The sequence below is a fragment of the Hippocampus guttulatus genome, chromosome 4 (assembly GCF_054856545.1).
Source record: "Hippocampus guttulatus isolate MCC_2025c chromosome 4, RoL_Hgut_1.0, whole genome shotgun sequence".
NCBI classification, from domain to species: Eukaryota; Metazoa; Chordata; class Actinopteri; order Syngnathiformes; family Syngnathidae; genus Hippocampus; species Hippocampus guttulatus.
The window spans coordinates 14,080,386-14,093,741 of NC_141264.1; the positions used below are offsets into that span (position 1 = coordinate 14,080,386).

At 44.6% G+C, this 13,356-nt stretch overlaps 1 protein-coding gene across 5 annotated transcripts in view; it reads right to left on the minus strand.

Moving 5' to 3' along the window:
* Positions 1 to 1,359: 1,359 nt before the first annotated feature.
* The window catches only part of magi2b (membrane associated guanylate kinase, WW and PDZ domain containing 2b), a 120,065-nt gene continuing 108,068 nt past the window's right edge, over positions 1,360 to 13,356 (minus strand). For 2 of the 5 annotated variants that reach the window (XM_086108726.1, XM_086108727.1), the window contains exons 14-22: positions 13,204 to 13,295; positions 11,396 to 11,588; positions 11,025 to 11,246; positions 9,744 to 9,929; positions 9,281 to 9,593; positions 7,476 to 7,695; positions 6,839 to 6,997; positions 6,094 to 6,232; positions 1,360 to 3,461 (exon numbers count right to left, since the gene is read on the minus strand). In XM_086108726.1, the coding sequence (XP_085964852.1) occupies positions 2,827 to 3,461; positions 6,094 to 6,232; positions 6,839 to 6,997; positions 7,476 to 7,695; positions 9,281 to 9,593; positions 9,744 to 9,929; positions 11,025 to 11,246; positions 11,396 to 11,588; positions 13,204 to 13,295 (2,159 nt within the window). In that variant the 3' untranslated portion in view covers positions 1,360 to 2,826. Of the gene's footprint in view, positions 3,462 to 5,049; positions 5,139 to 6,093; positions 6,233 to 6,838; positions 6,998 to 7,475; positions 7,696 to 9,280; positions 9,594 to 9,743; positions 9,930 to 11,024; positions 11,247 to 11,395; positions 11,589 to 13,179; positions 13,296 to 13,356 lie in introns of all 5 variants that reach the window. The other 3 variants (XM_086108730.1, XM_086108728.1, XM_086108729.1) reach the window with 3 other exon arrangements.

The window sequence follows — 13,356 nt, forward strand, 5'->3', positions numbered from 1 at the left end:
TCCAAGAACAAAGAAACAAGCAAAAAAAGCAAGAAAAAAACAAAACCGACACCAATGGTTAATCCTTTGACTCGCTGACGTGTCCCACCTTGGTTCTGTTGAACGGTTTTGTATCGTACAGGGGGTGCAAAGGTAATTTGAAAAAATATTTCTTTTTAGATAACAATACAATGTTAGTATATTGATCGAGTTCTATCTTGAATGCAGTTTGTCGTTTTTTTTTTGGGGGGGGGGGTTCCCAAGCATTGTGCCAAGTTATCACACTTGGTATCGGATAAAGTATAATGGATAGTAAGGATTCATTTGTACTTTTTTTACTCTTACTCTTCAGGAATGACTAAGCACTTCTACTTTTACCTTTCCTTTTTTTTTAGTGTGTGTGTGTGTGTGCACTTGTACTGAACTGCAGAGACTGAGTACTTTTGCCACCTCTGGTCATAATTTGTATGTGATAATTGTGACATCATAAAACTGTTGTTGTTCCCCCCACAGTAAAAACTATTGACCTACTTTTGCATCTGCAGCTCTCTGATTATGATCAGCAGCAATGTCATCACCAGGCTGATAGGTGTGCGTGCACACTCGTGCCGTGCCGCTCGTCCCCAATTTCTCTGCGTGGGTTTTGAGTAAGGCACTCCGCCCCTTCCTCATCCTCCTCCTCACATTGATGCCTCTCTCTCTTCCACAGTGATGTGGTACACGTAGCACGGTTCAAAGGCTTTTCGAAATGAGGACGGAGGAAAAGTCGTTGGGGCACTAATTTCATATTGTTGATATCCACTTTAAGGTCAGCGTAGAAGCACACTCTTTGTCCTCATGTGTAAAACAATTGTGAGGAGTAGAACTAGGGTCGGACACTTGTAGAAAAACTGTGCCTCTTTAGCGATGTTTTTCCACTACTTGTGACAGTTTTGTATGACCTCAAGCATTAAGGATAACTAGGTATTGATTAAAATGCTCAAACAACGTGCTACTAATATTCAATTACACACTACTATTACAAAATGTACCAGTTCACATCTTCGCTCGTCGTGCACAGATGTCAACTGTGCACAGTTGTCTTTCTAGCCTAGCAACATGTTGCTGTCCTACTAGTCGGCCAAAGTTGTCATACTAGTGTCCAGAAAGCTCAGACATATTGTACAAGACACTGGCATCCTAGTAATGAGCTGAACTGTCTTACAAATGAGGATTAAGGTCAAACTAGTACATGAACCGTAAACTGGAAATTAAGGACATTGAGTAAGTGCTTATTATGGCTTTAAAAGACGACTTTAAAACCATTACTTATTCAATATCCTTGACAGAGAGACTACGAGAGCACGACACATGCCAAATACTAATAGTCTTCCCTGGTAGTGTTATTAGTGAGATTTAATTGGGTGCTAGTAGGCCAAAACTGACACTAGTAGCAGGGGAAAACATTACTCGCAAGACACAACACTCTTACTTGCCTTACCTTACGAGCAAAGACAAAGAGCATACTAGTACATGGACCTTAGGCTGTATGTGAAGGATATGGTACTAAGAAAGAAAAAAAAAAGATTAGGATTTTCCCAATGGATGTTCCATAAGTATGACAAAGCTCTGCACAATGGTTAACATATGCATGTGTACAAAACTCAGTGTAGTAGTGTGACTTCTTACCAAGCCTGCTGTCACAAATGTAAAAAAACAAAACAACCAACAACAACAACAACAACAAAAAAGAGATCAAAATGGTCCTCATTCACTGTTTGGGAGTCCCTTTGCACAGGTTGCCATTTTGCCGATGTGTCTTTGATATGTGGTCATAACTGAGGCCCAGGATAGGATGATAAATAATTCCGTCCTGGTGTTTTGTTTTTTTCTCTTCCTCTTCTTCTGCTTCTTTACAACAAGAAATGTACACATTGACATCTTTACATTTACAGTATATTTGTTAGGCATGTGAGGAGTAACACTGGAAGGACTTCTTGAACAGTAATTCCCAACCACCGTAACAATGCAACTTCACCGAATGGGTCTAAAATTAAAATGTTCCCTGCATATTCACCAATTAGCCTTGATTTATTTTTGAACCAAGGTCACACATCGAAAACTCAAATTTGCTGTTTTGTGCTGGACTAATGTAAAAAAAAAAAAGGTTTGGCACCATTAGGTGTCATGTTGATGCCAAGGAACTATGTTAAGGTGAGAGCAAGAGCTCCCATTGTACATAAAAAGGTGGTGCTTTACCGTCATCTAGTGGCACCTGCGGGTAATTCTGAATATTTTTGGGGTAGTTTAAGTAGCTTTTTGCTCTTCTTGTATTAACAAAAATATACTGTATCTTTATTCTTCTGTCCATGCACAGTACTGCACAGTGACAAGTACAACAATTAAATGCTCTTCCACTAGATTGCAGCGGATGCAAAATTAGCCCACGTATGCTTTTGGTGATTTTTTTATTTCCAGAAAAAGAAGAGTTTAAATATTTAAGTGTTTTGGGATCCAGGTGTGTTGTATAGTTCCAGTTTGAACTTTTGATGCAGGCAAAACACTTTTGATGGGGAGTCAGTTACTCTTTGCAGCAGAGCTCTGTCCTTGTCTCATGCATATTGTCAACGAAGGATGGGAACCACTGCTCTAGATGTTTCTCTGTCTTCGACGAGAACAAAATGAAGTCTTTTGGTGCACATCATCGGGCGCTTCACTCTATGTTACAACATGTGTGAGAGTTGATCATCCTTTTAAGGTGGCGGGTGTAATAATCCTCCAGAAAAGCAACATCTGATTATGATTTGTGGAGAGGATGAAAGGGGACAAACGGCAGTGGGTTGGGGGCTGAGAGAAAGCCGATCTCGTCTACCTGCTGACAGTGGAGGTCCAGGACCTCAGGGTGCCGGGCAGTTTATCCGGCCCGGGGATGTTCCAGGGCCCCGGGGAGTTGGCGGCGACTCTCCTGGCGGCAGGCTCCTCGGCCCTCTTCGCGTGGCCCCCGGAGCGTTCCTCCTCTCTGGGGTAAACGCCTCTGGACAGCAGCCTCTCCTGGAGGCTGACGTGGGTGTCTCTGCCGGCCAGAGAGGCCCCGTTGGGAGTGACGCTTACGTAAGGGTCCCACGGCCAGAGAGCGCCCGCCCCCTTTCGGTCACAGCAGGGGGAGCAAGCGTCCCTCTGCCTCCCCAGGACGGCTTTCGCAGGCAAAACTCGAGGCTGCCCGGTGCCCGGCCCACACTCGGCCTCTCCTCCTTGCCCTCTGATCATGCACTTCTGCTGGGTGGACCTGCCACCTGCGGCCCCTCGAGCCGAGGAGCCGTGGTCCGTCACCGGTGGAGCAATGTCCGCCGCCATGCACGTTGCGGCCTCTAGAGGGAGCTGATGAGGGGAATCCAGGGATGCGGCCGGATGGGATGGAGGCAATGGACTCTGGTGGGCTTCGAGGGTCACTTCCGGCAGGGTAGTGTGGATTGTAGAAAGGGGATCCCAGGGGCCGACACAGTCTGTTGAAGACGAGAAAGTATTAGTGGGACAGTCACAGAGATGGATACCGCAACGCTGTACATTGCGATCCTTTTTTTAAAATGGGGTTTTCCGATACACAGGCATGTCCGAATTTAGAGTTGCAGACCTTCACTGTAGTGCGACGCGACATGCTGGTCAGCACTGAGACTTATTGGACGACATGCAGCAGAATTAAATCATTCACTGCCATGGACGTTTATATTTGTGAATTGGAATGCAACTTGTTACTGGCACTGACGTATACATTTATTAAATGGGTTCTTCATCAAGTAGGCGGGGAAGTGGTTCAGGTTTGTAAACTACTGTAATGACCAAGAGACGCCTGTAAGTGGTGCCGTTCACTTTGAGATCAGAACAGCTGATGAAGAAGAATACGGTATAAAGATTAGGGTGTGAATCTCTGCTTGTCACGATTATGAATGCCAACACCTTTTAACAAGTTTAGGCGCCTGATACGGCAATTGAGTATGCGTCACCATATCTGGTAGAAAACATGTTTCACGATCGTGAGAAAAGGTGTTTATTTCATGGAGTGAATGACAAACGGCATGTAAAAACAACTGGCGTCAGCATTGCTCATGGTGCGTTTCTGAGTTCTATTATTTCCATTAGTTCTATTATTTCTATGAGTTCTATTATTTTGCCATTGAAAGCCCTTTCTCAGTCTTTTTTTGTTCTGTGTGACAGTTTAATGTGTAACAACAGCAAAACATAGTTCAGTTAATGTTTCTTTTACGGTAATAAAAATCTAATTTTCTCAGCTTTTTGGACAGAAGCTGGTGTTTTTGATGAAAACAACTGATGTTCAACTGCTAGAGTCATAAGGAATTGACAAAAGTAGACACAAACTATTTTTTTTCCTGGCGGAAATATGCGGGTCCTGAAGGATCAGTCAACATGCTCTCAACTCCTGGAAAAATTGGGAACTCTGCTTTGAAAGTGGCTGGCAGTGAAACAAACAAGCAAGTGAAACAGGCAGAAACGGTCCTGTAGTAAGTAATAAAATTAAACTCCTGTAATGGTGTAAAACCATTTGTAAGGAGCAGTTGTGTTAAAGTTTCATATTATGGTCATATCTATCTCACTGTTAGAATTAAGCCAGTAGACATAATTATAATCATTAGCCAAAATTATATGGTTTGGTTGAACCTTTTGGTGTTTAAACATGTGTTTCATTCTCTTTTGCAGTGTCAGTGTTACCGTAAACTTGATCTGGGAGTAAAAGAAAATAAACAGCTAAACACATGCGCCCCTTAATTGAAGAATTGTGCCAGCAAGTGGGAATTGGCACAAAGGGATACTTAAAAAAGTCTATTTTAATAGGTTTTAAGTGTGTGGGAGGGGTAAAACTATTACACTCTCTCTATATTGCAGCTTTTCACCGATAAGAGCGCACATGTCCATGCATTACCACATGATCATGCCAACAAACACACACACACACACACACACACACACACACACACACACACACACACACACACACACACACATACAGCATCATCACATGAATCAACATGGCGACAAGAAGAGAAGAAAAGAGAAGACATGCAGTTTTGCACAAACCGTGTCTTTAGAGTGGCCCATTAGGAAGAAATAAGGGGAGCTTAGTGTGTCACCTTTCATGCACATGGACAGGTTGGAAGGTACCATTCCTGAGGGAAGGCAAGTAAAAGCCTATAGGCCAGTCGTTTGACTTCAAGCGTAAACATGTTACAGAGAGACACAATTAATGACTGACAGGAGAAAGCCACAGAGCTATACATATGAAGAGTAACATGTGGTTAATATGCTTGTTAATGTGCTCCGGACTAAAAAGCCCCTTTGGATATACATTACTCACAAGGTTATGGATGGCCATTTTTCAGTGGACTTCCTTTGACATTCCGCAAACTTTTGCATGCACTTGTACAGTTTTTCCCTATCAAGGAACTGACTGGCAAAATTCACAGCAGGTGAATTCAATCCACAAACAGTTCCACTTCTACGCCTTTCTGTGACTCTGCCAGTCTCTATCTCCAATGTAACTTGCTGATGGCAATCCTGGTGCGAGGCGTCAACGGATGTACTGTACGTGTTGGTGCTCCATGTGCAGCACTTGTGCCAAGGTTAACATTTTACATTGATGCTAAGCCTTCAGTTAGCAGCTCTATCATGTTAGCATTTAGCTGCCGGACTTTCATTCGATGAAGTAGGGTTTGGTTGAACATTTTACCGATTAAATGTAAGATGCTGCAAGGCTTCATACAGGGTTTTCTCAAAGGGAAATGGCCACTGAGGTTAGTGTGTCGTCAGCAGGTTGCAATTGGAAGGGAGAGACTGGTGGAGTCACAGAAAGTCATAAAAGTAGCGCATTGGTCGATTTGCGGATTAAACAGATGATTTTTGCCATTGAGATCCTGGTTAGAGATGAGTGAGTTGTGCAAATGTACTGAAACAATGAACCATGTCAAATGTTTTGATAAGGTCAAACTCAATTCACCTGTAAAAGTTCGAGTGCATTTTAGGTTCTCGATGAAATTGCCGACATCCCAAACCTCTTGCGAGCAGTGTATAAGTGAGTAAGCCTCATGAGTAAGACAGAAAGGGACGATTTGAAACATGACCCACCGTATTCGGGCACCTGTCCTGTGCCCCTCTTCAGCAGCAGTCGGACCCTCCGGCCCCCCGCCTTGATAAGTTCGATGGCCCGAGCGTGAGTCATGTCGCGAGTGCTGTCCCCGTTAATCTCTATGATTTGATCCCCCACCTGAGGACAACACAGACACACACAGACGGAGATAACCTTGGTCATACTGTACACACGCATGGCAAGGTGTCACTTTATTTGCAGCGACTTCATTTAAACATGAACTAATACACAAGCATTGGCCGCTGTTGACATCCAACACTACAATTTCTCTCTTTTTTTTTTTAACATTGTCATGATATAAATCAGCATGTATTGTATTGTATTGTATGAAGAATGAAAATCAGACACTTCAGTAGGAACATGTGCATATTTTTAAAAGCTGATCAAATAGCAAATCATGAAAATTATGAAAAGGCTATAGCTCCGGGATGGACAACTTTAAATGCCAAAGGGGGGGGGGGGGGGTCACAACTTTACATCTGTGCTAACCGAGGGGGTGGTGGGGGGCACGCAGCATCATTGGGTAAAGACAAGCACTGAGTGGGGGTTTAGACCAACAACAGAGGTTCCAAAAAACAATCGGCAAATTTTGTGAGTGCTGAACTGTGAACATGCAGGGGTCCATCATTTCATATTTCTATATTACAAATGATGTCATATTGTCACGATAATTGGGTAACATAACATATTCGAGGGGAAACCTCTTTGCATCTGCATGCTCACCCTCATCCTCCCATTCCGTATGGCGGGACCGTCCTCTGCGAGGCGCAACACAAACAGGTCCATCTTGTACTCTCTGCCCCCCCGGATACTGAAACCGAAACCTTTGGAGCTTTTCTCCAGCTCCACTGTAAAGTAATCAAAGTCCTGCAGAGGGGGAATCTAAAAGAAAAAAGAAAAATAAGTTATTATAAAAGCGCAGCAGGAGGGACTTATTGTGAAAAGACACGATGCAGTGAAAGCAGCACACAAGTGTCGAGGACGTAAAAAGTCGACATACCTCTATTTTTTGTGATTTATAAAATGGCACGGATAGAAAACATTTTAAAACCAATCAGAGGAACTTTAAATAGCGGCAGGTGTGTGTTGACTCCCATAAAACATGAGTTTAAAAGTGATCGGCTCATTTTGGACACAGCCACTCCCCAGTTACAGGAGGGTGTGCACACTTATACAACCACATTATTTCACTTGTTTATTTTTACTCTATGAACGTTTTTTTTTCAATTGTGTTGTACAGGTTCTAGGCCACATTAATGCCAGAAAAACTTTGAAAATGATTCATCATGGTGTTTTTTTTTTTTTTTTACACCATCATGGGTGTGTAGACTTTTTATATCCATGGTAGGGATTATGATACCTGTGGCCGAAACTCTGCAGCGATCCCCAGCGGGAACTGAGCAGCTGCCGTGTGCTGTCTGAAGTCCAACAGGCCGGGCGGGTGCCGGTAGTCCAGCGTCGGGGGCTGGCGGTAATCGGTCACCGGCGGGTGCCGGTAGTCTACGGGTGGTTGCCTGTAATCAGTGAACGGAGGATGGCGGAAGTCAGGTTTCACATCCTGTCTGGCTTTAACCTCTGACCTGTGAGGAGGGAAAAAGCAACACAATCTGAGAGAGTTTTGTTTGGAGGACAATGTGTACGTAGTATGTACAGCGCTCCTCAGTAACACTGGATGGATGAAGTGAAAAATAGTCCCATCTAAATGTATAACGATGGAATTTTCTTTTTACTAAATTACGAGTAAGCCTACTACAAAACTACATGTTTCTTCAATATTGTATTTATAGGTATATTTTTGACTCAAATGATCATTTTTATCAACTGACAGACAACCTGATTTGGAAAGAATATACGTGACCTTTCACAGCAGTATGAGTCACCGCGACACATATTTCAGAAATGTGGTTTTGGCAAAATCAAAAGGAGAATGAACTCAGATTCAAATGACAAATCAACCATGACGCTCCACGACTCATTCCATCATTCTGACTTGTTACATCATGACCACAGATATGAATAGGACCTTTTACATAATGCCATTTTTAAACACTTCACAGTGTTTATTATATGAAAATCAAACTTTTAATTGATGACATAGGTAGAAATATGACCTGCTGAGCCGGTATTGCCTTGTGCATCTGTTTGCTCAACGTCTCTCTCTCTCTATATATATCACACACACACACACACACAAATCTATTTACGGATATGTTTTGAATATTTTCATTTAAAACAAAAAAAAAGAGGGGGGGGGCGTCCTACTCAGTGCTACTTGGTGACCTGTAGGCTGAGTAGTTATTGTGGCTTGTGTGTGTGTGTGTGTGTGTGTAAAGCACGGGTCACTAAAAAAAGCTTTTGAAATTTTCATCATGCTCTCACTTGTAAAATGGGTAGAAAGCCACAGCTGGGTTGGAGTGCTACTCCAGAGTGCGTACGCACATAGAGTGCGCATGCACACACACAACTCACTGATAGCTTGGATTCGTGCATTATACAAAGGACACCTCCAAGTGAATTATTCAGTGTCACCGACTGGATGAGCCGAGTGGTGAAACTCAGCAAAGTTGAAAAAGTCGGGAACTTACTGTACAGCGAGACCATACTGGCACACTTAAGATGAGGCCTCGACAGGAAAGACTTGATTTGTCACAGTTAGAAGCCCTTCGGTATGGAAAGCCGTTTGAGCAGTCATTCAACATGCGGCTTAAGGTTGATATACTTGTACGCTCTTTGTCCTCACTGGTTAGACTGCCCATCCATCCTACCTTCATCATCCTACCATATATCCACACTACCATCCATCCATCCAACCACCCTACTCTCCGACATACATCCAAAGGGTCGCGGGTGGGCTGGAGTCTATCCCAGCTGACTTCGGGCAGTAGGTGGGGTATAGCCTGAACTGGTTGCCAGCCAATCGCAGTGTTACCTAACATTAAACATAATATCTGTCCATCTCACTGTCATAGATCCATCTACACATCTATACCAACATCAATCCATCCTACGTCCACGAACCCATCTGCCATATCATACGATCCATCTTAACTTGCCATGAATCCATCCACCCATCCAACCATCCAGTCGAGCGATCGCCCTACTCTCCATCTATTCTGCAGCCATCCTACCATTCACATTCTTTCTGCTCCTCTGACAGTGTCATACCTTCCGTCGTGTAGGTAGAGCTGCGGCGGGGGTCCAGAAGGATGGCTGACAGGGCTCTGCTGCGTTCCAGCCATTGCCGGGTGTGATGCTGCAGTTGCCGGAGGACAAATGAGGATTTGGCTGGTCTGGGCTGGTGTCTGAGCAGGCTGGATGGACGCTTGTCCCGTCTGAAGGGCCATTTGACCCGGCTGAGGAGCCGGCTGACCAGGCAGCTGGGCGGCGCTTTGACCGGTCAGGGCTGCGGGGTTGGGCTGGGTGCCATGTTTCTGGGTCATGGGGCTCTGCTTTTCTGAGCCGGGCCCAGATTGAGAGCCTGTGAGTGGAAGCATAAAATCACCTGAGGTGAAGAGCTGCGCTGGGAATCATTTATTCATTCGCTCTTTGGATAGAACAGACTAAAAAGTCCACTTATCATTCAAATGAAAAATAGTTTTGGAACACTACACACAAGCCGCGCACTTGCCTTCTTCTGGTATGATGTGCAGCGTGACCGTGAGGCCGGCGTCTTTGATGAGTTTGACGATGTCGGCATGTGGCATGCTGATGATGGACTGGCCGTTCACCGCCAAGATCCGGTCGCCCACTTTTAGTTTGCCACATCGGTCTGCGGGGCTGCCCTCGATTATTCGTCCAATTTTATGGGGCACAGCTGGAAGAACAGGAAGCAAGAGCAATGAGAAACAACTACGCCATGCGAAAAAGAAAACAATGCCCTGTTGTCTGTTGCAGTAGTAAACAATTTATTCACAGAGTGTATTACATCAAGACAAAAAAAATGAATAAAATAAAAATATTTGAAATATAGGTATAGCTATTTTTAGATGAGCATGATAAATAGTACTCGACACTGTTGATGAGTAAAGGTGTTTTGTTCATATCTATTGTCTAATTGCGATGCATTTCAACTGCCAGTCATCAAAGTTCATTCACCGTCTGCTGGAATTACTATTTTTTTATTTTAAGTTTTACGTCTCTTTGTTCCTCTGAAATATTTCGGCTAAATTTACGAACATTAATTGCTAGCTTACTCTACTTTTATGCTGACTTGGTGTGGTTGTTCTTACTCAATAATGTAGACATGTGAAGGCATCACTTTTGCTCTTGTTCAATGTAATTACAATTAAAAAAATATACAGCTAAAATGTTGACAATATGCGGCACGGTGGACGACTGGTTCACACGTCCGCCTCACAGTGCAGAGGTGTAGGGTTCGATTCCGGCTCCGGCCTTCCTGTGTGGAGGTCGCATGCTCTCCCCGTGCCTGTGTGGGTTTTCTCCGGGTATTCCGGTTTTCTACCACATTCCGAGAACATGCAGGGCAGGCTAATGGAACACTCTAAATTGTCCCTAGGTGTGTGCAGATAGTTGTTCGTTTGTGTATGCCCTGGCTGGCACCCAGTTCAGCCTGCTGCCCGAAGACAGCTGGGATAGACTCCAGCACGCCCACGACCCTCGTGTGGATAAGCGGATGGATTGATGGATGGATGTTGGCAATGTCCCTGTGTGTGTGACGGTGAACTGTGAAACAGACACATTTTATTAAGTTGTAAATGTAACGAATGCCAACTCATGCTGCGCTCGTCCTGACATTACTCTCCGTCAGGCTTGAGGTTAGGCAGGTAGTTTGGGTAGATACAGTAGGCAGTTGGGATAGGCAAGTACTTAGGTAAAAACCGTAGGTTGGATTGGCTGGACAGATAGAAAGATAGGTTGGATTGATAGGTTGGTGCGGAAATCAATTTACTGATGACGGCAGCATTCTCCGGCCTGTTGAGGGAGCTGATGATGACGAAACCGAAGCCTTCGTTCTCCTTGCGGTGAATGAGCACGTCACTGGTGTGCAGGGCCGAGCCCTCCGTGGCCACGGCCACGGAGGGCGGGCCCGGAGGCACGCCGTCGTTACGGGGTGAGCTGTGCTGAGTGGACACTAGGCTGGGGCTGCGGCCGTTTACGGGGCAGTTTTCACCTGGAGGGAGACAATTCAATAAGCTCTTGTGCAGCTTTATAGAAGAGAGCTTCGCGCACTTTTTGGATAGAGGGAAGCCTTTTTTCACAATCCTATCAGCAATCAAACATACTCGATCTTCTTAAAAGCCCCGAAATGTCCCTCCTCACCGGGCATGTGCAGTCTCCTCCTCACAGTCAAGCTGACTTGGCCGTTGCGAGCGGCGGCGTGCATCAAGTCGATGACAAACTTGTGCGGCTTCCCGGCGACCACGTTTTTATCCACCGAGATGAGCTCGTCCCCCGGACGGAGTCGGCCGTCGCGCTCGGCGGGGGTGTTCTCGATAATGGCGCCGATCACAATCTGTTTTGGGGACAATGGTGACATTAGTGTGATTGGCCGCAGCAAAGTGGCAGGCCGAGCACGTCTGTGGTTTGCATTGCAATGCGACTCCGCATGTTAGCAAGGCATTGTTTAGCATGGGAGGCAATTAGTGAATGTCAGCAGTGGGAAGGAACAAGCTTAGTTAAAGTAGATTTTTCAGGTATCCCTACTTCAGTATATATTTTACTCCTAACGTTTGAAAACAAGTTCACTCCTCCAAAAAGTTAGATGTATTGGGCTTCTGTGCCTTTCTGTAGCTCTTCCAGTTACTCCATTGCAACTTGTTTTATAAGCGAAGTGACCTCTTTTCTCTCATACCATCCTGTCATCAGCAGGCTACAACTGAGATGTAGACAAACTGGAGGAGTGACAGAAAGGCATAGAAGCGAAATGTGACCTTGGAAACTTTGATGGGTTAAGCACCTGTTGTGAATCCTGCTGTTATGTTGCTATTCTTCTTTTTTTTTTTTTTGCACGTGTTTGGTTAGATAAAGGGACTATAAACATACTCACTGGCCACTTGATTTAGGCACGCCATAATCAAAAATTCTGCCTTTCCATAGAGAGCGTTGTCAGAGAGAGATATTCCAGGGCTTGTACTTTGATCGACGCAATATTAAAGTTTGTATGAGGGAAAATTCATTTGTCGAGTCAATTCTACATACCACAGAGAACCCTGCCAAATTTCATGATTGTAATGATCACCAAGCAAATAAAAATGGGCTGAAGAAAAAATAAAAATAAAAATCAAGCTTTTCTCACCGCTCTTGACCAGTGTGGGCTTGCTCAATTGTCAAATGTCACTCAAATACTAGTGCTGGAAAAATAGATGCTACTTTATCTTGCATTTTTATTATGCCTACACATGACTACGAAAACATACCCGCATACAGCCTCCGAGGTTGTCGCAGGATTTTTCCATGCTACAACAATGAGTCGCTCTAAAGCGGCCATGCTAGCCCAAAGTGCCGTTCTTCACATTGATTGTCACATTAGAGTGATTCTTTTTCCCCCCTGGCTCGGAAAGGATATCTCATCTTATCTTATCTCTTCTGTCTTCTCCAAGTGACTTGTGCACACCAATGGCCAACAACGAGGCCTGTTCGCACGTTTATGAAGTCTGACTGATTTGTTTTGCATGTTTTATGCATTTATCTTCAATCATGTATAATGTATTCAGAAACACTTTACAGGGTCTTGAAGGAGAATGTGGGGTTGGGGAGGGGGGAATCCGACTGTGTTTAAAAAAAAAACAACAACAACAAGAATTCCGTATCCGCACTTGACATCCGTTTATACTTTTTCATTTGCCGCAGGATTTTCTCTGGTGAAGTCATTTCGATGATCTATAATGAAATACATTTTGGGTGACGGGTGACCTGGAACCTTTCCCAATTGGGCAAAAGGCTGAGTGCACCCTGGACTGTTCGCCAGCTGGCATCCTTGTTTGTGTAAAGGTCAACTTGAAATTGCTGAAGTGGCCAGTGAGTGCACACATTGCGCGACATGAGGCTTTAAGACGCAGGGTGTAGTTTAAGTAAGCGTGAGGTCCAGCCCGTCCCATACGAGCCTTGTCACGGGCGTCCGGACTCACAGCCTGCACGGCCTCGTCTCCCCCCAGGATGCGGAAGCCGAAGCCGGTCTTCTCCCTCAGCAGGTGCACCTCCACCTCTTCGTATTCGGGACCTGATGCAAACATGTCAGCGTTAAGAGTTCTTTCTTTTGCCAGGTCAGTCATTTAAGAACC